At 39.3% G+C, this 24,866-nt stretch overlaps 1 protein-coding gene across 1 annotated transcript in view; it reads right to left on the bottom strand.

The window, feature by feature from the left end:
• Positions 1–22,759: 22,759 nt before the first annotated feature.
• Positions 22,760–24,866, bottom strand: part of LOC126260037 (chromosome-associated kinesin KIF4A) — a 301,102-nt gene continuing 298,995 nt past the window's right edge. The window contains exon 19 of the mRNA XM_049957211.1: positions 22,760–23,306. Coding sequence (XP_049813168.1) covers positions 23,225–23,306 — 82 coding nt within the window. The 3' untranslated portion in view covers positions 22,760–23,224. The remainder of the gene's footprint in view (positions 23,307–24,866) is intronic.

Genomic DNA, 24,866 nt, shown 5'->3' with positions numbered 1-24,866 from the left:
AACTTATACTGCTATTTGGTACTCCAATCTATCGCTTCCCCTTGTAAATGTTTGTTTAAGTTAATTTTAGTTGTATCTGCCACGACTTTATGTAGCAATACTTTAAATTGTTTTTAAAATGCAACGGGATGTACACAACCACCTGGTTTTAAATTCCTTCTAGTATAGCCCACGAAATTGATGATAGCATTATTGAATTCAAGTTTCTCATATAAACGAGTCATCTACTACTTCTAGCTCTTCATCCGTATCAGTTAAAGCGTTTGGCGCACAAATCACTTCAGCAACATCTTTATCCAGCTCTAATACACTTCAACCCGTTTATCCGAGGTTTGATTACTTTTTATTTCTTGAGTTGAAGGTCCCTCTAGCTTGATTTGTAACTTCGCAGGTAAGTTTAATAAGTTAGCTTCTATATTGTAAATTTTACTATTTGAAGAGCGTACTCTTATAGCTAACTTGCCCTTGTGTTTATAAAATTGTAATAATATTTGACAAATCTCGTTTTGTGTATCTAACGCACTTTTTTTTAATTTTTCCAATTCCTCTAGTTTCTTTAACTGTTCCATTTGAGCTTTACTACTATCTGATAGTCTCCCTTTTTTTTTTTTTTTCAAAATTTCTGACATTCTGTTTTCCATTTCTTACGAGTGGTTACAGGCATTCGATAATAGCAACAGTAATTGCAAACACGTAACTGAGACACCAACCTAAAGAATCAATAAAAATTAGCATCCACACTTCAGAGCTGGATCACATTAAAAAGAAAGTAGGTATACCACTTTTTCACTCCCGACTCGATGGTCATTTTAACACGTACATATTTGTTGTTGTTGACCTGGTTGCTATTGTCAACCAATCTCATTTTTGCCTTCTGATATGTTAATTCACACATTTGGTTTTTATCAAGTCATCAAATAACTACTGCAACGGGATGTACACAACCACCTGGTTTCAAATTCCTTCTAGTATAGCCCACGAAATTGATGATAGCATTATTGAATTCAAGTTTCTCATATAAACGAGTCATCTACTGCTTCTAGCTCTTCATCCGTATCAGTTAAAGCGTTTGGCGCACAAATCACTTCAGCAACATCTTTATCCAGCTCTAATACACTTCACCCCGTTTATCCGAGATTTGATTACTTTTTATTTCTTGAGTTGAAGGTCCCTCTAGCTTGATTTGTAACTTCGCAGGTAAGTTTAATAAGTTAGCTTCTATATTGTAAATTTTACTATTTGAAGAGCGTACTCTTATAGCTAACTTGCCCTTGTGTTTATAAAATTGTAATAATATTTGACAAATCTCGTTTTGTGTATCTAACGCACTTTTTTTTAATTTTTCCAATTCCTCTAGTTTCTTTAACTGTTCCATTTGAGCTTTACTACTATCTGATAGTCTCCCTTTTTTTTTTTCAAAATTTCTGACATTCCGTTTTCCATTTCTTACGAGTGGTTACAGGCATTCGATAATAGCAACAGTAATTGCAAACACTTAACTGAGACACCAACCTAAAGAATCAATAAAAATTAGCATCCACACTTCAGAGCTGGAGCACATTAAAAAGAAAGTAGGTATACCATTTTTTCACTCCCGACTCGATGGTCATTTTAACACGTACATATTTGTTGTTGTTGACCTGGTTGCTATTGTCAACCAATCTCATTTTTGCCTTCTGATATGTTAATTCACACATTTGGTTTTTATCAAGTCATCAAATAACTACTACTAAAGTATATGAATTATACTACGAGGTGCATTCAAGTTCTAAGGCCTCCGATTTTTTTCTAATTAACTACTCACCCGAAATCGATGAAACTGGCGTTACTTCTCGACGTAATCACCCTGCAGACGTACACATTTTTCACAACGCTGACGCCATGATTCCATGGCAGCGGCGAAGGCTTCTTTAGGAGTCTGTTTTGACCACTGGAAAATCGCTGAGGCAATAGCAGCACGGCTGGTGAATGTGCGGCCACGGAGAGTGTCTTTCATTGTTGGAAAAACCAAAAGTCACTAGGAGCCAGGTCAGGTGAGTAGGGAGCATGAGGAATCACTTCAAAGTTGTTATCACGAAGAAACTGTTGCGTAACGTTAGCTCGATGTGCGGGTGCGTTGTCTTGGTAAAACAGCACACGCGCAGCCCTTCCTGGACGTTTTTGTTGCAGTGCAGGAAGGAATTTGTTCTTCAAAACATTTTCGTAGGATGCACCTGTTACCGTAGTGCCCTTTGGAATGCAATGGGTAAGGATTACGCCCTCGCTGTCCCAGAACATGGACACCATCATTTTTTCAGCACTGGCGGTTACCCGAAATTTTTTTGGTGGCGGTGAATCTGTGTGCTTCCATTGAGATGACTGGCACTTTGTTTCTGGATTGAAAAATGGCATCCACGTCTCATCCATTGTCACAACCGACGAAAAGAAAGTCCCATTCATGCTGTCGTTGCGCGTCAACATTGCTTGGCAACATGCCACACGGGCAGCCATGTGGTCGTCCGTCAGCATTCGTGGCACCCACCTGGATGACACTTTTCGCATTTTCAGGTCGTCATGCAGGATTGTGTGAACAGAACCCACAGAAATGCCAACTCTGGAGGCGATCTGTTGAACAGTCATTTGGCGATCCCCCAAAACAATTCTCTCCACATTCTCGATCATGTCGTCAGACCAGCTTGTGCGAGCCCGAGGTTGTTTCGGTTTGTTGTCACATGATGTTCTGCCTTCATTAAACTGTCACACCCACGAACGCACTTTCGATACATCCATAACTCCATCACCACATGTCTCCTTCAACTGTCGATGAATTTCAATTGGTTTCACACCACACAAATTCAGAAAACGAATGATTGCACGCTGTTCAAGTAAGGAAAACGTCGCCATTTTAAGTATTTAAAACAGTTCTCATTCTCGCCGCTGGCGGTAAAATTCCATCTGCCGTACAGTGCTGCCATCTCTGGGATGTATTGACAATGAACGCGGCCTCATTTTAAAACAATGCGCATGTTTCTATCTCTTTCCAGTCCGGAGAAAAAAATCTGAGGCCTTAGAACTTGAATGCACCTCGTACTTGACACTACCGCAGGTGTTCAGCTATAATTTCTTCAGCAGTCAGTTGTGGACAATCTGAATTTCATTGTAGATCGATTTTAACTATAAATAGTCATCATAGGTGCATAAAATGGTGTGGTCACAGTTGCATGCGCCTGAACTTCATGGCAGTGTGACCACACCAGGTGTTTTATCCACTGCTCGTGGGTATTCCATATTTGAAATTGGTCTGCAATAAAATTCAGATTGATTGTGACTGATCACTTGTCCTTCCTCCCTGAAAATCCAGCTGTCACTGCATAACGGGATCTTATGGATTCCAGAATTAATATATCATCATTGTTTACTTCTGATGCTCTAAGCAATGCTTTATATTTCTCTGTTATTTCTTGTAAATTCCTGTTTGTATCTCAAAAGCTCTCTTACTTCAGCGTCTCTAATTTGCCTCCATCTTGGGTGCCAAATGAAGTGTAACAAAAGGGTCCCTAGTTACCGGTTTTGACTAAGTTCTCACTTCTAGACTGATCTGTCACCTTGATGCTGTTCATGAGCACTTTTACCACAGTCTAATACGTACAGATATGGCACACACTTGTGCGAAAGTTATTACGATTTGACAGCTAGAGCGACACTAGAGTTCTCAGTGGTGAGAATGCAGACATTCACATGAGACGTAAGGATAATATTTGTTTTTAGGCCTTTTCTACTTAATTAACGAATTAGTTGGTATATTTTGGGTTCCATTTGTTAATAAGTTATCAATAGACACTAAGTATCATCAAACACATGTGAAACAGCCGAACCACACTGATTCAGTGACATAAGCTGAAACGTATTCATGAAGAAATTCTTTGGTATATGTGAATTTCCAGGTTAATCTGCTGAAAACAGAGATGGTAAACATATATTTTATGCATGACAAGCATATGTTTCTGTTGTTATTATCATAAGCACTTTCCACGACACTAAAAAAATTTTATGGCGTCAAACGATTCGTCCTTTCTTAAACTTCACTAGATTTTCTAATACGCGAATATTTTCGTAAATGTAACTGCTTTCGCTTCAAAAGCGAATGTTTTTAAGATTCTTGCCGTTCCTCCCTCAGGTTTTGCAACAATTGTTGGACTGGTTTCTTCTGTGTTAGGAAACAGTTTTATTGTTTTGACAATTTATTACTACATGATTTTCCCTTTAAGTTACAGGGGTGGTAGCTTGCCCTATGATACATTAAATAATGTAAGTATTACACAGAAATAGTATCAAGTTTCCGTCCAATTTCACTGTTGCCAGCATTCTCAAAAATTTTAGAAAAAGTAATGTACAATCGTCTTTATAACCATCTTATCTCAAACAACGTAATGTCAAAGTCACAGTTTGGATTTCTAAAGGGTTCTGATATTGAGAAGGCTATCTACACTTACAGTGAAAATGTGCTTAATTCATTAGACAAAAAATTGCAGGCAACTGGTACATTTTGTGATCTGTCAAAGGCATTTGACTGTGTAAATCACAATATCCTTTTAAGTAAATTAGAATATTATAGTGCAACAGGAAATGCAAAATGGCTCAAAGCTTATATCTCTGGCAGGAAACAAAGGGTGTTATTAGGAATGAGACATGTTTCAAGCTATCAGGCATCATCCAACTGGGAACTAATTACATGTGGGGTACCACAAGGTTCCATTTTGGGGCCCTTACCTTTTTTTGTGTATATCAATGACCTTTCGTCAGTAACATTACTAGAATCCAAGTTCGTTTTGTTTGCCAATGATACAAACATTGCAATAAATAGCAAATCAAGTGTAGTTTGAGAAAGATCAGCTAATAAAATATTTGTGGACATTAATCACTGGTTCCTAGCCAATTCTTTGTCACTAAACTTTGAAAAATAAAAACACTAGATTCAGTTCAGAACTTGTAAGGGGTGTCCCACGAGTATATACCTAACATACAATGACAAGCAGATAGAAGAAGTGGACAGTGTTAAATTCTTGGGGTTACAGCTTGATAATAAGTTCAACTGGGAGGAGCACGCCACAGAACTGCTGAAGTGTCTTAACAAATTTCTATTTGCAATGCGAATTGTGTCAGACATAGGGGATATAAAAATGAAAAAGCTGGCATACTATGTTTACTTTCATTCCATAATGTCATATGGAATTATTTTTTTGGGGTAATTCAAGCCAAGCTAAAGTTTTCCGGGCACAAAAACGTGCAGTAAGAGTTATATGTGGTGTGAACTCAAGAACATCCTGCACAAGCCTGTTTAGGAAACTAGGGATACTAACTACTGCCTCCCAATATATTTATTCCTTAATGAAATTTGTCATTAAAAATATATCACTTTTTCAAACCAACAGCTCAGTTCATGGAATCAATACTAGAAATAAGAATAATCTTCACAAGGATTTAAAATTACTTAGTCTTGTTCAAAAAGATGTGCATTATTCAGGAACACACATTTTCAATAACTTGCCAGCAGCCATAAAAAGCTTAACAAGCAATGAAATTCAGTTTAAGAGAAGCCTAAAGGATTTATTGGTGGCCAACTCCTTCAACTCCATTGATGAATTCTTGAGTAGAACTAACTGATATGTGTGTGTAATATTATAACTTCTGCACAATTTCAGTGCAGTAATGTGTTCGTTGTAAATAAGTATTATAGTTGTATTACATGTTTATTACCTTATAAAGAAATATAAAACTTTTTATTTTAAATTCAGTGCATTAGTACTTGTAAAATGGCTCTTTCATATAGTGTTCATTAAAAAATGCGATCATTCCACTTGGGACCTGTAGAATGGTACATTAGCTCATTTGTTTTATTTGTAAATATTTATCATGTATTGTTGTTTTTCTGACATGTTCTACATCCTGGAGGACCTCCTCACTACGGATCAATTGGGATGAAAGTAGATCTAATCTAATCTTACGTTCCATATAGATTTCCAACATTCAACATCCAGAGATTTGGCTGAAAGTGCTGAGATTAACAGAGGGTGGAATCTTCCTATAACTGAGGTTGGAATCTTCCTACATGTCAGTCAGGATGCCTGCAGATGCCGTAATATATATTCGAAACTGTAGCCCAATAAAATAAGAGTTTGGAAGTTAGATGCCTGAAAGGTTTTGATTTGACATGCTGTACTGAAGAGCTGAGTCCCGCAACCATCTGTGAAAAACTGGACAGACAGAGACTAGCAATTGAAACTCCTCTTTGTTGGGTAGATACTCGACGTATTTCTGCAGAAGGCCTCATCATCTGGAGTTTACCACCACTTTCTTGTTATTAAATGAAAACAGCATTATTTTGACTCGTTAATAAACTGCCCTGTAATGTACTGTTTCATACCTCCAAGGGGGCTTAGGAAAGAATGGTGTCACCTTTTAGTTATTGTGACATTTTGGTTCTACATATATGCCTTATTGTAAAAACTATGTTGCAAATCAGTATAAACGTTAGCATATGCACTCATCCGATACCATATTACGAATTGGCGCTTGCTGGCCACTTGGGTGGCTGCTGTAGCTGTCGACAACAAAAACGAGGCCGAGTGTCACGACTTACGTTAGATTGTGACTTTTGCCTTAGTGAAGCTCTTGTTGTCTTGATGCTGTGATCCTGCAGTGAAGTGCCACTCATTCTGCTGTGGGACTTTTCATTTCCAGAAGGTCGAGGGCAATAAGAGAACTCACATTTACACCAACTCACTACAAAATGATGTGAGTTCTATTTTGAGAAATCTTCTGTATTTGGCTGCTCTCATATTCAATAATTCCAACAAGCAATTATTCTTTTTTCCAGGACTTACGCTGGGCAATTTGATATCCCATTTACCGCTTTTCATTTGGCTACAAAAATTCCAACAAAAATCCATTGTGTTAGGGTGTCATGTTTTCGTTACACTCAAACATTTTGCCAAAAATGTCACACACATATGAAAGAATAAGTTAAATACTTACAATTAAAAGGGCAGTACAACTGTAATCATGAACAAATACATTGAGAAATGTCTCTATTTCTTCTCAGCCAGCTACATGCAGTAAAACTGACACAAAACGTAATCACACGGAACCAAAACAATTTTCCAACTAGGACAAGTTTCCAGATTAGGCAAAACTCACTAGACTACATAAAATGTCAGGTATCATACATAAAAGTATAAAATTGTAATTATGCAAATTTAGATAACCTCATTTCTGCACAGTAGATTTTCATTTACTGTATACTGTGGGAAAGAACATTAGATAATAAGGAATTTCTGTGTTTTTACTTTAAATTAGTTTACTGTTGTATGTACAGTTATATTATTTCCGTGTTTATCTGTGTGTGAACTTAACTCCGTGGACTCGCCCTGAACAATATCGTTGTCCTGAGGTAGCTCAACTAATCACTCTGGGCATGGCGTTAGTTCGTTTCGTTGTGATCAATGTTTGTGACACAATGCTTTGTGCCTTATTGGACACTAAAATATAATTGTACGGCATCGTACAACCTGTTAGTTGTTGTACCTAACTACTAACCCGAGTACGGTACTTCCTACATTTGACTTCCATTACACTTTTTTCGCCACATATCAAGGAGAGAAACCTGTTGAAATTTCCTGTCCAAAGCCGGCCGCTGTGGCCGAGCGGTTCTAGGCACTTTAGTCTGGAACCGCGTGCCTGCTACGGTCGCAGGTTCGAATCCTGCTTCGCGCATTGATGTGTGTGATGTCCTTAGGATAGTTTTGGTTTAAGTAGTTCTAAGTTCTAGGGGACTGATGCCCTCAGATATTAAGTCCCGTAGTGCTAAGAGCCATTTGAACCATTTCCTGCCCAAAATTGATTGTTCTATGCAAGTATTTACCCTATACAACAGTTCGAACAGCTTGGGAAAATGAATGTGCTGCAAATTGCATAGCATCGTTTATGCATGCAATAGCTTCTTCAGACGTACTAATTATTCTAGGGACATCATTTTGCTACTCTTCTTCTTTGTTTTGTCTCTTTCTGACCAAGATCTCTATCGAATCTTGCCGAAATAAAAGTGGATTAAGTCGACAGAAACTCACCCTTTCGAATGTAGTCATCTACACTACATGACATGTTTTGCATTTAATTAATTCAGCAATCACTGTTGTATTTAATGAAGCTTCCATTGCCACAGAAGCGTCGTATGCTTGACGTCCAAATCCCACTTTGCTGAAGCAGTTGGTCACAGTTTTGGGCATTATTTCACTTACTGCCAAGCCAATCCAGTTTACTGCATCCAAATAGGAATTGACACTTCAAGGGCAAATGCACTTTCCACATCTTCAACAGTAAGAATTCGAAACTGTATCAATAACCAGTCCAATTTCACGTTTGCTAACTTGCCTTTGGGTGGCAAATAATATTATATAGGAATAAGAAAACTTGGCGATTTCCTTTTTTCGTTTTGGCACTGACAGAACTCAGTCATTCTTCTATAAGACCATTCACCATCCAGCCTTTTTATTGCTTCGCTATGTGACTGGAAACTTACTGATCCTGTTGTTGTGGTCTTCAGTCCAGAGGCTGGTCTGATGCAGCTCTCCATGCTCCTCTATCCTGGGCAAGCTTCTTCATTTCCAAGTAACTACTGCACCCTACATCCTTCTGAATCTGCTTAGTGTATTTTTCTCTTGGTCTCCCTCTGCGATTTTTACCCTCCACACTGCCCTCCAATACTAAATTGGTGATCCCTTGATGCCTAAGAACATGTCCTACCAACCAATCCCTTCTTCTCATCAAGGTGTGCCACAATTTCCTCTTCTCCCCAATTCTATTCAGTACCTCCCCATTAGTTACATGATCTACCTATCTAATCTTCAACATTCTTCTGTAGCACCACATTTCGAAAGCGTCTTTCTCTTCTTGTCTAAACTATTTATCGTCCAGGTTTCACATCCATACAAGGCTACACTCTATACAAATACTTTGAGAAAAGACTTCCTGACACTTAAATCTATACTCGCTGTTAACAAATTTCTCTTCTTCAGAAACGCTTTTCTTGCCATTGCCAGTCTGCATTTTATATCCTCCCTACTTCGACCATCATCAGTTATTTTACTACCCAAATAGCAAAACTTGTTTACTACTTTAAGTGTCTCATTTCCTACTCTAATTCCCTCAGCATCACCTGATTTAATTTGACTACATTCCATTATCCTTGTTTTGCTTTTGTTGATGTTCATCTTATACCCTCCTTTCAAGACACTGTCCATTCCGTTCAACTGTTCTTCCAAGTCCTTTGCTGTCTCTGGCAGAATTACAATGTCATCGGCGAACCTCAAAGTTTTTATTTCTTCTTCATGGATTTTAATACCTACTCCGAACTTTTCTCTTGATTCCTTTACTGCTTGCTCAATATACAGATTGAATAACATTGGGGAGAGGCTACAACCCTGTCTCACTCCCTTCCCAACCACTGCTTCCCTTTCATGCCCCTCGACTCTTATAACTGCCATCTGGTTTCTGTACAAATTGTAAATAGCCTTGCGCTCCCTGTGTTTTACCCCTGCCACCTCCATAATTTGAAAAAGAGTATCCTAGTCCATATTGTCAAAAGGTCAGTATTACCTAATGTGTGCCAACATTTCTACGGAATCCAAACTGATCTACCCAGAGATCGACTTCTACCAGTTTTTCCATTCGTCTGTAAGGAATTCGCGTTAGTATTTTGCATCTGTGACTTCTTAAACTGATAGTTTAGTAATTTGCGCACCTGTCAACACCTGCTTTCTTTGGGATTGAAACTATCATATTCTTCTTGAAGTCTGAGAGTATTTAGCCTGTCTCGTACATCTTGCTCATCAGACAGTAGAGTTTTGTCAGGGCTGGCTCTCCCAAGGCTACTCCCGGGACACTGATGCGACTTAGATCTTTCAGTGCTTTGTCAGATTCTTCATGCAGTATCATATCTCCCATTCCATCTTCACCTACGTCCTCTTCCATTTCCAAAATATTGCCCTCAAGTACATTGTCAGTATATAGACCCTCTATATACTCCTTAAACCTTTCTGCTTTCCCTTCTTTGCTTAGAACTGGTTTTCAATCTGAGCCCTTGATATTCGTACAAGTGGTTCTATTTTCTCCAAAGGCCTCTAATTTTCCTGTGGGCAGTATCTATCTTACCCCTCGTGATATATGCCTCTACATCTTTACATTTGTCCTCTAGCCATCCCTGCTTAGCCATTTTTCACTTCCTGTTGATCTCAGTTTTGAGATGTTTGTATTCCCTTTCACCTGCTTCATTTACTGCATTTTTATATCTTCTCCTTTCATCAATTAAATTCAATATCTCTTCTGTTACCCAAGGATTTCTACTAGCCCTCGTCTTTTTACCTACTTGATCCTCCGCTGCCTTCACTATTTCATCTCGCAAATCTACCCATTCATCTTCTACTGTATTTCTTCCCCCTGTTCTTGTCAATCGTTTCCTAATGCTCTCTCTGAAACACTCTACAACCTCTGGTGCTTTCAGTTTATCCAGGTCCCATCTTCTTAAATTCCACCTTTTTGCAGTTTCAATATACAGTTCATAACCAATAGATAATGGCCAGAATCCCCATCTGCCCATGGAAATGTCTTACAATTTAAAACTTCGTTCCTAAATCTATCTTACCATTATATAATCTATCTGAAACCTTCGAGCGTCTCCAGGCCTCTTCCACATATAAAACCCTCTTTCATGATTTTTAACCCCGTGTTAACTATGATTAAATTTTGCTCAGTGCAAAATTCTACCAGGTGGCTTCCTTCCTCTTTCATTCCTTACCCCCATTCCATACTCACCTACTACTTTTCCTTCTCTTCATTTTCCTGCTATCGAATTCCAATCCCCCATGACTATTAAATGTTCGTCTCCCTTCACTACCTGAATAATTTCTTTTATCTCATCATAAATTTCTTCAATCTCTTCGTCATCTGCAGAACTAGGTGGCATATGAGCTTTTACTACTGTGGTAGGTGTGAGCTTCGTGTCTATCTTGGCTACAATAATGCATTCCCTGTGCTGTTCATAGTAGCTTACCCGCGTTACTATTTTTTTATTCATTATTAAACCTACTCCTGTATTACCCCTATTTGATTTTACATTTATAACCCTTTATTCACCTGACCAGAAGTCTTGTTCCTCCTGCCACGGAACTTCCCTAATTCCCACTATATCTAACTTTAACCTGTCCATTTCCCTTTTTAAATTTTCTATTTTGCCCGATTAAGGGACCTGACATTCCACACTCCAATCTGTAGAACACTAGTTTTGTTTCTCCTGATAATGACTTCCTCCTGAGTAGTCCCCGCCCAGAGATCCGCATTTGGGGGGGGGGGGGGGACGACTATTTTACCTCTGGAATATTTTAACGAAGCGGATGCCATCATTATTTAACCATACAATAAAGCTGCATGCCCTTGGGAAAAATTACGGCTGTAGTTTCTTCTTGGTTTGAGCCGTTCACAGAACCATGACGTCAAGGCCGTTTTGGCTAATGCCAGATCAGTCAATCATCCAGACTGTTGACCCTGCAAATACTGAAAAGGCTGCTGCCCCTCTTCAGGAACCACACGTTTGTCTGGCCTGTTTCCAAAACCGCACTGTTTTCAATCACTAGTGGCTTTTCCATTTCACCTAACATGTTTCCACACAGCAGATAGCAAGTCTTTCCTTGGACATTTTTCTGCCGGTGCACAGTTTCACCTCGAATTTCTAGAGATTTTGAAGGTAGGGCATCATAAAAAAAGTACCATTTCATCGGCAATGACCAGGTCTTTCGGGGTCATAACTCGCAATTAGGTTACATAGTATTGTCTTCTATTCTGTTGCTACACTTTTATGCACATCCTTAGCTTCCCCACACACCATTTCACACGATGTTGTGCCTAGAACAAACTGTCCAGCAAAATTGTCACTGCCTTAAACACCATAATTCCAATCTGTTTAGCTACTTTCAGAGCCTCAGTCGGAAACGTGAGCTCAAATGAAGATTTTTACCCATACACTTACGAACCACTGCCATGCTATCCTGTTAATTTCTTCATTCCTGTCTTCTTAACCTGTCTCTTCACTTGCCTGTGTCTTTTCATCCATTCATTCCATATCTATCCTTGTTTCTTAAAGTATCATAAATTTGTGTTTTAATGCATTTGAAATACAACATTAGTTCATGCCCCGAGAATTTGTCTCTCTCAATCGCCATGATTGCCTTAATCTTTTCGTTAAGTGTGTGTGACACGTACTTGTTGTTCGACATCATGTTATCACTTAAAGTGCTAAAAGTCAACTGAAACTGGCAGTAAAAAAATGCAAGTAAGAGCATTTCTTTAGAATGCTCGACGTTGCTGTGTAAAACCGTTGTTTAACTTAACACAGCCCACCTCTTTCACTGCTGTGATAGTATGTGCACAGCAGTGTTCCAGTGTGCGCCCACGCACATCAGTAATAGTGGAAAACGAGAAATGCCGACAAAGTGCTCATGAATGAACCATTTTCTCTGATGTACCGGCACTGCATGTAACTTGTTCATTGTTGCGTGGAGTGGCCAGTTTGATGTTCACATCCACAGCGTTGAACCACTTTCCTTGGTTTTGCGCTGCTAAACATTGTCACAGCTATACAATCTTTGTTTTAAAAGTAATGTACTTGTAGAGTTGTGAATAACTAAGGTATACTGCAACTAGGGGTTTGGCATTTTGGGAGGCTAGCAAGGCCTCCTCTGGATGGTGGCCCATAAGAAGGTTGGCATAGGAGGTTGCCCATGGCTGTGAAGCAGATTTGTTTATATACCTTCTATTCAAATGAGAAGTATTTCTAGGTTAGAATACAGTTAGTAAGGTCTATGAGGTAGTGTGCTTGGAGTCTGAAGGACGTTGGAAAAGGTAGTGTTCAATAGCGGTATGACCATGGGAATGAGGATGCTGGTGTACAGGGAGGTAGTGCCAATAGCGATGAGTAGGGATCCGGGAGGTAAAGGGGTGGGGATGGTGGAGAGTCAGTAAAGGAAATGGTTGATGTCTTTGATGTGGGAGGCTAGATTACGGGCAATTGATTTGAGGTGTTGGTTGACGAGGGCCGAATATCTCTCATTGGGGGCACAATAACCAGGGGGTATCTTACGGGTGAGGAGGGAAATGGATTCAGGGGAGATGTTCTTGGAAGGGCCTAGGCTTTAAGCAGGGATTGGAGATTGTGTTGGACCTCTAGGATGGGATCTCAATAAGTGGAGGAGTCAGATATCTGACAGGAAGTCTGCGCCTCAGTCTACATTAAACCCAACCAAACACAAAAGTACTGTTCTTTTGACAGCTGTCATCCATTTCACAGTATGCTAGCACCTTACGGCAAGTTGAAAAAGAGAAGAGTGTGGGAGACAGAAAGAAGAGAGGTATATATGTGTGTATAATAAACCCCTTCCCTCAAAACATTTTCCTCTGCTTTATACCTCCTCTGTGTTGCCACAGATGATGTGTAACTGATCTCATTTGTACATGCGAGGTGCCTATTTGCTTCCAAATAATGTTCACCAACCTGCAATCTTCTATTGTTGTTGTCCCCTGTGCAGAAAACAGCACATAGGTCACGATTCGATAGTCTTGAGGCTGTAAGAAACTGTTTACGAGGAACTGTTGTTTCAGTATTGTTTAAATTTCCAATCAGTTTGTTTATACAGGATACCACTAGCTTTTTATTAGCAGAACATGAGAAACTACACAATTGCATTCCACTTTAGTCACAAATGGATAGTGTTTTTCAACAAATTAATGAACTGTGTATTTCTGCAATTAGTATCACATTGTTCTCAGCTATAGGTCCATGTAACCATACTTGCTATTAAAGTCTTAACCTGACACTGACCGCGGCAGACAATATGTCTGACCTCCATGACTCCCGAACCAGCTCTATTTATAAACAAGACATGGCAAATTTAGTCTTAACTCAGGGTGTGTATGACCCGGGACAACCGGGAAAACCCCGGGAATTTGTTCACCTGGGAGAAAACCGGGAAAAACCCGGGAATGTTTCGGAATTCCAGGAATTTTTCATTGTTTTAGCTTTCAGTTAAATTTCTGTAATTTTGACTGGTGAGAATTGATTGTCTAGCAAAGAATGTTGCTGTATCCTGCTACGGGAGAATGATACCGCAGCAATAAAATATAAACGAGAGGGGAAAAAAATAAAACTTTAGTGGCAAAGGAAATGCGCAATTTACAACAACAAAACACTATGCACGCACAAGCGTCTGGCAAATGGGAAAAATATGTGAAAGGTCAGTACATCAGCGCACCTGATGATGGCAATGTGGTCGATTGCCGAAATTTATTTCCTCATAAAATACACCTCGAGAAATTGTAGAATCACATGTCAAAGGCCGTCGGGCGACGACTATGTAATTCTTCATAACAATAAACTTATTGCTGTGAGCATGACGTCACAACTGTTCACATTAGGTTCGTTTGACCAGTTGCCAGTGAGCTGATGCGCGTGCGCAGTTGCCTCACGTATGAGCAGTATCATCTCCTGCTTCCTGCAACTTTACGTGTTGCTGTTAGCTGTATCGGTAGTAGCAACAAGCAGCCAGATGCAAATGAGAAAAATTTTTCTCGCGCGCCCTAGCTGCCAGATTCACGCATGTGCAGAGTTGTCAGAGTTTTAGTGGAGAGGGGGTTAGTCTTCACATGACCCGTGTTTGCGTTTAATTTACAGCTCCCACGTCGAATGAAAACAAAACGGATTTCTGTGGCTGGGAGCTATCAAGGGAATTAAAATACATTCACATAATTACGGAGGGCAAAAATATATTATTAGTTTCAGTTTTCTGATTTTATTTTATTTCCAAGTTATTAGCAGTCAAGCATTAACCGCCTTGCAGAACAATGAAGTTAGTTTTGCAAGTTTGCTAAAGAAATTTGGCTTTATTAATCTTTCCGCTGAGGCAATCATTTTATTTGAAACGAAGTGTTTATTCCACAGTACTGGCTAGTTCCAACTGTTCGCCAAATTTCAAGTGCATGTTATCATCTGCCATGTATGGCATTATGCCACAATAAAGAACCAAAAATGAGATCGTAGAGTATTGGTACTCCAAGGAAATTTACATGCCAAAAACCATACTGAAAAGCTTAATATCAGGTGAGACTGACTTAATTGTGAATATGGAAAAAACCAATGTGCACTCTAAGCCGAATTATGCATTTTAGTATGTTGTTGTTGTGGTCTTCAGTCCTGAGACTGGTTTGATGCAGCTCTCCATGCTACTCTATCCTGTGCAAGCTGCTTCATCTCCCAGTAACTACTGCAACCTACATCCTTCTGAATCTGCTTACTGTATTCATCTCTTGGTCTCCCCCTACGATTTTTACCCTCCACGCTGCCCTCCAATACTAAATTGGTGATGCCTTGATACCTCAGAACATGTCCTACCAACCGATCCCTTCTTCTGGTCAAGTTGTGCCACAAACTCCTCTTCTCCCCAATCCTATTCAGTACCTCCTCATTAGTTATGTGATCTAACCATCTAATCTTCAGCATTCTTCTGTAGCACCACATTTCGAAAGCTTCTATTCTCTTCTTGTCCAAACTGGTTATCGTCCATGTTTCACTTCCATACATGGCTACACTCCATACAAATACTTTCAGAAATGACTTCCTGATACTTAAATCTATACTAGATGTTAACAAATTTCTCTTCTTCAGAAACGCTTTCCTTGCCATTGCATCTACATTTTATATCCTCTCTACTTCGACCATCCTCAGTTATTTTGCTCCCCAAATAGCAAAACTCCTTTACTACTTAAAGTGTCTCATTTCCTAATCTAATACCCTCAACATCACCCGACTTAATTCGACTACATTCCATTATCCTCGTTTCGCTTTTGTTGATGTTCATCTTATATCCTCCCTTCAAGACACCATCCATTCCGTTCAACTGCTCTTCCAAGTCCTTTGCTGTCTCTGACAGAATTACAATGTCACTGGTGAACCTCAAAGTTTTTATTTCTTCTTCATGGATTTTAATACCTACTCCGAATTTTTCTTTTATTGCTTGCTCAATGTACAGATTGAATAACATCGGGGAGAGGCTACAACCCTGTCTTACTCCTTTCCCAACCACTGCTTCCCTTTCATGTCCCTCGACTCTTATAACTGCCATCTGGTTTCTGTACAAATTGTAAATAGCCTTTCGCTCCCTGTATTTTACCCCTGCCAACTTTAGAATTTGAAAGAGAGTATTCCAGTCAACATTGTCAAAAGCTTTCTCTAAGTCTACAAATGCTAGAAACGTAGGTTAGCCTTTCCTTAATCTTTCTTCTAAGATAAGTCGTAAGGTCAGTATTTCTACGGAATCCAAACTGATCTTCCCCGAGGTCGGTTTCTACTAGTTTTTCCATTCGTCTGTAAAGAATTCGTGTTAGTATTTTGCAGCTGTGACTTATTAAACTGATAGTTCGGTAATTCTCACATCTGTCAACACCTGCTTTCTTTGGGATTGGAATTATTATATTCTTCTTGAAGTCTGAGGGTATTTCGCCTGTTTCATACATCTTGCTCACCAGATGGTAGAGTTTTGTCAGGACTGGCTCTCCCAAGGCCGTCAGTAGTTCCAATGGAATGTTGTCTACTCCGGGGCCCTTGTTTCGACTCAGGTCTTTCAGTTCTCTGTCAAACTCTTCACGCAGTATCTTATCTCCCATTTTGTCTTCGTCTACATCCTCTTCCATTTCCATAATATTGTCCTCAAGTACATCGCCCTTGTATAGACCCTCTATATACTCCTTCCACCTTTCTGCTTTCCCTTCTTTGCTTAGAACTGGGTTTCCATCTGAGCTCTTGATGTTCATACAAGTGGTTCTCTTATCTCCAAAGGTCTCTTTAATTTTCCTGTAGGCAGTATCTATCTTACCCCTAGTGAGATAAGCCTCTACATCCTTAAATTTGTCCTCTAGCCATCCCCGCTTAGCTATTTTGCACTTCCTGTCGATCTCATTTTTGAGACGTTTGTATTCCTTTTTGCCTGCTTCATTTACTGCATTTTTATATTTTCTCCTTTCATCAATTAAATTCAATATTTCTTCTGTTACCCAAGGATTTCTACTAGCCCTCGTCTTTTTACCTAGTTGATCCTCTGCTGCCTTCACTACTTCATCCCTCAAAGCTACCCATTCTTCTTCTACTGTATTTCTTTCCCCCATTCCTGTCAATTGTTCCCTTATGCTCTCCCTGAAACTCTGTACAACCTCAGGTTCTTTCAGTTTATCCAGGTCCCATCTCCTTAAATTCCCACCTTTTTGCAGTTTCTTCAGTTTTAATCTACAAGTCATCACCAATAGATTGTGGTCAGAGTCCACATCTGCCCCTGGAAATGTCTTACAATTTAAAACCTGGTTCCTAAATCTCTGTCTTACCATTATATAATCTATCTGATACCTTTTAGTATCTCCAGGGTTCTTCCATGTATACAACCTTATATCATGATTCTTAAACCAAGTGTTAGCTATGATTAAGTTGTGCTCTGTGCAAAATTCTACCAGGCGGCTTCCTCTTTCATTTCTTAGCCCCAATCCATATTCACCTACTACGTTTCCTTCTCTCCCTTTTCGTACACTCGAATTCCAGTCACCCATGACTATTAAATTTCCGTCTCCCTTCACTATCTGAATAATTTATTTTATTTCATCATACATTTCTTCAATTTCTTTGTCATTTGCAGAGCTAGTTGGCATATAAACTTGTACTACTGTAGTAGGTGTGGGCTTCGTATCTATCTTGGCCACAATAATGCGTTCACTAAGCTGTTTGTAGTAGCTTACCCGCGTTCCTATTTTCCTATTCATTATTAAACCTACTCCTGCATTACCCCTATTTGACTTTGTGTTTATAACCCTGTAGTCACCTGACCAGAAGTCTTGTTCCTCCTGCCACCGAACGTCACTAATTCCCACTATATCTAACTTTAACCTATCCATTTCCCTTTTCAAATTTTCTAACCTACCTGCCCGATTAAGGGACCTGACATTCCACGCTCCGATCCGTAGAACGCCAGTTTTCTTTCTCCTGATAACGAAATCCTCTTGAGTAGTCCCCGCCCGGAGATCCGAATGGGGGACTATTTTACCTCCGGAATATTTTACCCAAGAGGACGCCATCATCATTTAATCATACAGTAAAGCTGCATGCCCTCGGGAAAAATTACGGCCGTAGTTTCCCCTTGCTTTCAGCCGTTCGCAGTACCAGCACAGCAAGGCCGTTTTGGTTATTGTTACAAGGCCAGATCAGTCAATCATCCAGACTGTTGCCCTTGCAACTACTGAAAAGGCTGCTGCCCCTCTTCAGGAACCACACGTTTGTCTGGCCTCTCAACAGATACCCCTCCGTTGTGGTTGTACGTACGGTACGGCTATCTGTATCGCTGAGTCACGCAAGCCTCCCCACCAACGGCAAGGTCCATGGTTCATGGGGGCATTTTAGTATGGTTTACGAAATTCTGATGCTCTTGGGAGTATCCTTTGACGCCCTGTTTCTTCTATGGTGTAATGTAAGCTCTTAGTGCATACGAACATGCGGGCTTCTTACACCACTGCAGCTGCACATGCATAATAATGCCTTTCTGGCGCTCTCTGGCAACTGGTAAATCGAACCTATTTCGAAGTCTCCGGATAGTATTGCGAACGGTGGTTCGAAAAGCTTTACTTTCAAAGTAAATTTCTTTTTATGCAAGATGAATTATGTTATGTGTGAGAAAGTGGGATGAATTTCTAAATCACAGAGCGTATAAAACTGAATACTTTGAGGACCAGCCATTTACAAGAATTTTGAGCCCAGACATTTACATCATAATTTTAAATTTACTGCCACATTTGTGTGATGTATTTTAAAGTGTAACACCTGCAAAAAAATATCAATATTACATGTGAAAGCTTAGATTCTGTTGTAGCTTGTTAATCTTAGAGACCAATATTATATGAGAAAACTTAGCTTTTCTTGTAGTTATTCTATGTATATTAATGTAATCCGTTAACTTTTCCTCTTTGATATTTCGCTCTATGTAACCAGTGATCTTGCCATTGGCTGACTATAACACGTGTCCTATGCTCTGAGTATCTGCTGTCATCGGTTGGCGAGAACACGTGGCATGAGATATGATTGGCATACAAAAGGACATGGCAACCTCGGTTTCAACACTCCGGAAACTAACGCGCTGTGTTTTGTGCAATTCAAATTTATACTTTCATAATACGAAAATATGCAGCGTATATGTTGCTGCAAATCTAAGGTCTTTCCAAAACATCTCTCCTTTTTTTTTTCATTAAAAGTCTTTCCATAACTACTGTCAGCCCCCCCCCCTTTTTTTTGGGGTGGGGGCGTGTTCTACGTGAGTATGTAAAATTTTAACCGTTCAAAGGATTGATAAGTTTTACAGTTCCAAGGAAAAATCTACGGAAAACCTAGTGTCACTTAGCACGGAAAAAGTGCATTTTCGCCCAGGAAAAAGCGTTTTTTTTTTAAATGGAATATCCGGGAATTTTTTTTTCCTTGTCCCCATATACACCCTGTAACTGATACTGCAGCAGACAGCATGTCCATTCTCTGAGACTGCCATACCAACTCTGATATTACAGCCGAATCACTTCGCCCGCCATCCAAGTTAGGCACGATCCAAAAATCACCACAGTGCTTTGTTGCCTTTTCGTTTTTTATTATTCTGCTGGTTATTAATACAGGGTGTACATTCAGTCCGGGAACACTTTCAATTATTTATTGCACAAGAACCAAACACTGCACAGATATCAATACATATGTCGTATTGAAGAGAAATTCTGAAAGTTTTTTCTCATGTTTACAACCACAGCGTAGTTTGGTAATTTGCCAATAGTCAGGGCTAGTCGCAAACATGGCAAGTTCAGGCGCAGAGTGAGCTTTCTGTTTGTTAAAGTTTGACAAAAACAAGTGTGCTACAGCTGTTCAATAGATGTTTAGAACTAAGTGCAGTAAGAAGCAACCAACAAGGACATTTACAACTGGCACAACAAATTTGTTACGACGGGTTGCTTGTGCCTGGCAAAAAGAACTGGATGTCCCAGTGTGAGACGATGACATACTGGGACGGGTATGGCAAGAATTGTATTACCGTATTGATATCTGCCGGGTCGATCAAGATTCGCATATCAAATGTTTGTAAAAAAACTTTCAGAGTTTCTCTTCAAAATGCAATATGTATTTCATCCATACAATGTTTAATTCTTGTGCAATAAATAATTGAAAGTGTTCCTGGACTTTACGAACACCCTGTACTTGCAAAATAATGGAAACACTTTAATTTGAAATTCAAGAAAATACGCTGTTTAGATTGACTAATATTAACAACAGAAGATTTATTTTGGCGCGCAACTTCCGAATGCAGCAGCCAATCACAGAGGACCACGATTTAGGTGGTCTTTCTCACGTTACCCATACTGAACAAATAATCCGTCATCGGTACCTCACACCACACTACGTCATCTTGCCACAGCTGCCTTCTCAACTGCTCTAAAAGGAGCTTCTTGTAGGCGAATATGATGACTGCAAAGCCAGAAATATTATAGTCTCACCAAGGTTTTCACATACAGGCACTAACCCCCAGACCTAGTCTGCAAACAGATCTACCGTGGATCCCCCCCCAACCAGCCACAAAGGAGTGTCCCTTTCATCACCCAAGACTTGAAGAATTGAACCACATCCTTCGCCAGGGTCTAGATTACCTATCATCATACCCTGAAATGAGGGATATTCCACCCATGATACTTTCCACCCCTCCTAATGTGGTGTTCCATCGCCCATCCAACCTCCACAACATCCTAGTCCATCCCTATGCCACTCCCAATCTCAAACCCTTGCCACAAGGATCATATCCCTGTGAAAGACCCAGGTGCAAAACCTGCCCAATCCACCTGCCCAGCAATTCCTATTCCAGTCCTGTTTATCCTACCCATCAGGGGCCGAGCCACCTGTGAAAGCAGCCATGTCATTTACTAGCTCTGCTGCAGTCACTGCACAGCTGTTTATATTGGTATGACTACCAATCAGCTGTCCTCCAGGATGAACGGCCACCGCCAAACTGTGGCTCAGAGCAAAGTAGACCAACCTGTGGCACAATATGCAGCTCAACAATACACACTTTATTTCAATGGTCACTTCACTACTAGACACATCTGGATCCTTCCTTCCACCACCACATTTTCTGAACTGCACAGATGGGAGTTATCCTTACAGCACATTCTCCATACCCGTAATTATCCTGGCCTCAACCGACGGTAACATACTATCCCCACACCCTCCACCCAACTGTTGCCAACCCTTCCGTCTTATCATCTCCTGCCCATTCTCGTCTTCCACCCTGCTTATTTGCAGCACCCTGCCAAAGCATCCACCCGTCTTTTCCGGCTCATCTCCTTTTTCCCCGCCCCACAACCTCCTGATGATGCACCTGTTGGCAGTCTGGTATCTGCACACTCCAGACAGCATTCGACCCCCCCCCCCCCTCCCCGCACACACTGTCCCTTCCCTGCCCCCTTCAGATTGCTACTTGTATCCCACATGGTGGTTGCATTCTAGCCTGAGATACTGTAGTTCACGGGACATGCCTTCTTTTGGTAAGTAGCAATCTGTCTTTTCCTACATTGTTGAAGTTCCTACCTGACGTTTCCATTGTTTTATTTGCACTAAGGGTAAGGTTGACAGATCAAGTACATTCAGAATGCCTTGCCATTCAACACTAGGATGATCCTACCCCAATGCCTGCTAGATTGGAGTGGCTCTAAAGAACATAGTTCACAAGTGAGGGGCAGGCCACATGTGTTCTGTGCGTACCTGCTGTAAAGTAATTTCAATTTGTCAACAAACTATTGTTGTATGCCAACTTTTTAAAAATTTTGTTAGCCTCTGAAGTGGAACTATTTCTCCAAGCATATAACCTGATGCTATATTAGTTTTGTTTTTACATACTGTCATGCCTTGATTTCAGAAAATGGAGCAATATGTAAAGCCTGGAAAGTTTAAGAGTGCTCCATCAGTACCTCTTCTAGATGCATAAAATGACCATAATTTACAAGCTACAAACTTAGTTTCTTTGGGATTCAGCACTACTATATTCAAGTTTTTAAAACTTTTAAACGACACACTTTTCTCAATTTTATAAAACATTAAAGGACTCTCTGCTCTTCCTTCACAAAATCTGTATTTAGTCTTGATGCATCAGTGTTGCTGGCATTAACTGCTATTGGATTATCTTATATAAAAATTCAAATAAGTTTCACTCTCAATTTCATAGGTATGCTATAATGCTAGAGTACTATGCACTATTACCAAGTCAACAAATAACTGATGCATTCAGGACAAACAGTTTCTAAGAAAAAAATTCTGTTATATCATTTAACGAGAGGTATTCTGCAAGAGAAGCTTGGAAATAGTTGCAGTTAAAATTATCTCCAGGTGCATACAGAAATGAGAATGTGGAGTAGAGCATATCTGTGAATGCTAAGTGATTGATAGCTTATGAAGCAGGAATCTGTCGTCATGCAATCTTATCTAGTTTGCGTTTTCTTGGTGAAAATACTATTTTTTAATAAAACATTTTAAATTTTCTGCATTCAGCATAAAATATTTTTATTTTATACATATAAGCTGTTATTTACAACAAAATATGGTTCATAAAAATTTGAAATTTCAGTGTAACAAAAGCAGGAGATCATTGATAGAAACAACCTTTCAATATTATAAAATGTTTCATCTGTTGTGACAGATTATAACAAAGCAAAAATTGTCAAGTTTTATAAAAGAAATTTTATTAAGTCACATGCAAAATATAAAATAATTTATTTACAAAATTTGCTTTCAGTCAGTGATGGTCATTATGATACAGTATTAAGATAATTTAAATTGCCCTATACACGCGTAAAACTCGACTACGAATCCCAACATTCCTACATCATAGATGAAGAACATCTCGAACCCGTCCATCATTTTATTTCTGTGTTCCACACATCACACTGTTTGTACTTGTAGGACATATAAAAAATATAAAAAAGGTAAAATAAGGCAGTTTATGTACAAGCTTGGTATTCAGTCATTATTTTACAGCTACAAAAAGTAAGATTAAAGAATTTATATACAAATGTAAAAAGTCCAGTATGAACACACTTATTCCTGTGTCAAAGAGGAAAAAAATCTCACACTCTTCCTCTTTTTTGCTTCCGAACTTATCTCATCATCTGACGATAACCTGAAACATATTGATATTATACGTTATAACTGCAACCAACTTTTTTAAATTTCATACATTGTTCCAAATGAGCAGAAAGGTAGAAATAAACCACTGTTAATTTGTTATTTATTTGTATTTTTCTGGAATCTTAGACAGCAGATCTGTTGAGAGTTATGATTATTTTTCTTTGTTCATATTTTGTTGTTATATGTTGTGCATAATGCTTATCTACATCTACAGTTTTTCCATGTATTCTTGTCATAATTACTCTTTAAGCAGAGAATTGGTCATTCATGTTAAGCACGATGCATGAAAATGTTGCCTATTCAACTGTACTCTGAAACATTGCTAAAATGGTTACTCATCTTTAAAGTCAGTAGAGTCCACTGCATAAATAACTCCGCAAATGAGTTAGCTTGTGAACATCTGAATCTTTACATAGGTTATGGGTCAAGATACATGGAAGTAGAAAATTGGATACGTAACGATTTGTCATCTTTTATAAAGGAGCACATGCACAGGTCAGTAATGCATTGTAAATCAGCAAATAGTCCAAAGTAATGTCAGATAGCAAATTCTTTCCCCTTTTCTTTCACCTTTGTCCCATATCTACACAGGTTTGGTGTGATTAATTTTGGATTTGGCATTGTTAGTTTAAGAGGTGGCAGGATGCCCTTCTTGTCTCCATCCCATTACCACCTCCCCCCCTCCCCACAGGGTGGAATACATGTACCCCAACTGTCTACATGTAGCATTATCAATGTGAAAGTGTGTGAATATTTTTTTCAAATGTTTGAGAATCATGTAACTGAAGCAGGACATGGGTAACAGTCCAGTATTCACCTAATCAGATGTAGGAAACCACCAAAAAATCACATCCATACTGTCTGGCACATAGGCCCTCATCATTAATCCGCTGGGCAAGTTAAATTTGAGGCTGACATATCTGCCAGAATACTGGCCAGAATACTCCCCAGGTGGGAGTCAGCTGGCAAGTTAATATCTGTAAATGAAATTCACAGAATTATTTTGTCACTCGTCAAAGTACAGCCAGAAAAAAATCAGTTACCTGATTTTAAGTTCATCAACAGAAAATTTTTTGTCTATTATCAATGAATTCTCCATTCACAAAGGGAACATTTATCAGAGGAACATCAAAGAAATGTCAGTTGAATCTATTGGTAATTCAAAGTACACTTAAAATTAGAATCAAAGAAGTTGTGCTCAGTAGCAACTGGACAGGAGGTTAAACCATTAGGAGGAGAAACTGAACAATATATTCTTGGACTGAGAAAGATCTTGAGGTGCAGGTCTTCATACATTTGAATGTCAGCAGCAACATAACCGGTGAAATAGCAAACCGCACATCAGCTTGTCAAATGCTTAAACAATCAGAAACATTGTTGCAAAAAATCAGATTCAACAACTGAAGGCTTGCATTGAATTTTTTTCAGTTATAAATATTACAGCAAGAAGTCAAACAATAGACAGTCAAAGATAGAATAACAACAATACGTACAGCACAGATTACTGCTCAACACAGACGATGCAAAGAGCTGCAGACAGGATGCGATGAGC

The sequence above is a fragment of the Schistocerca nitens genome, chromosome 5 (assembly GCF_023898315.1).
Source record: "Schistocerca nitens isolate TAMUIC-IGC-003100 chromosome 5, iqSchNite1.1, whole genome shotgun sequence".
Classification (NCBI taxonomy): Eukaryota; Metazoa; Arthropoda; class Insecta; order Orthoptera; family Acrididae; genus Schistocerca; species Schistocerca nitens.
The sequence above is the reverse complement of the archived record's forward strand: the minus strand, read 5'-3'. Positions and strand labels throughout refer to the sequence as shown.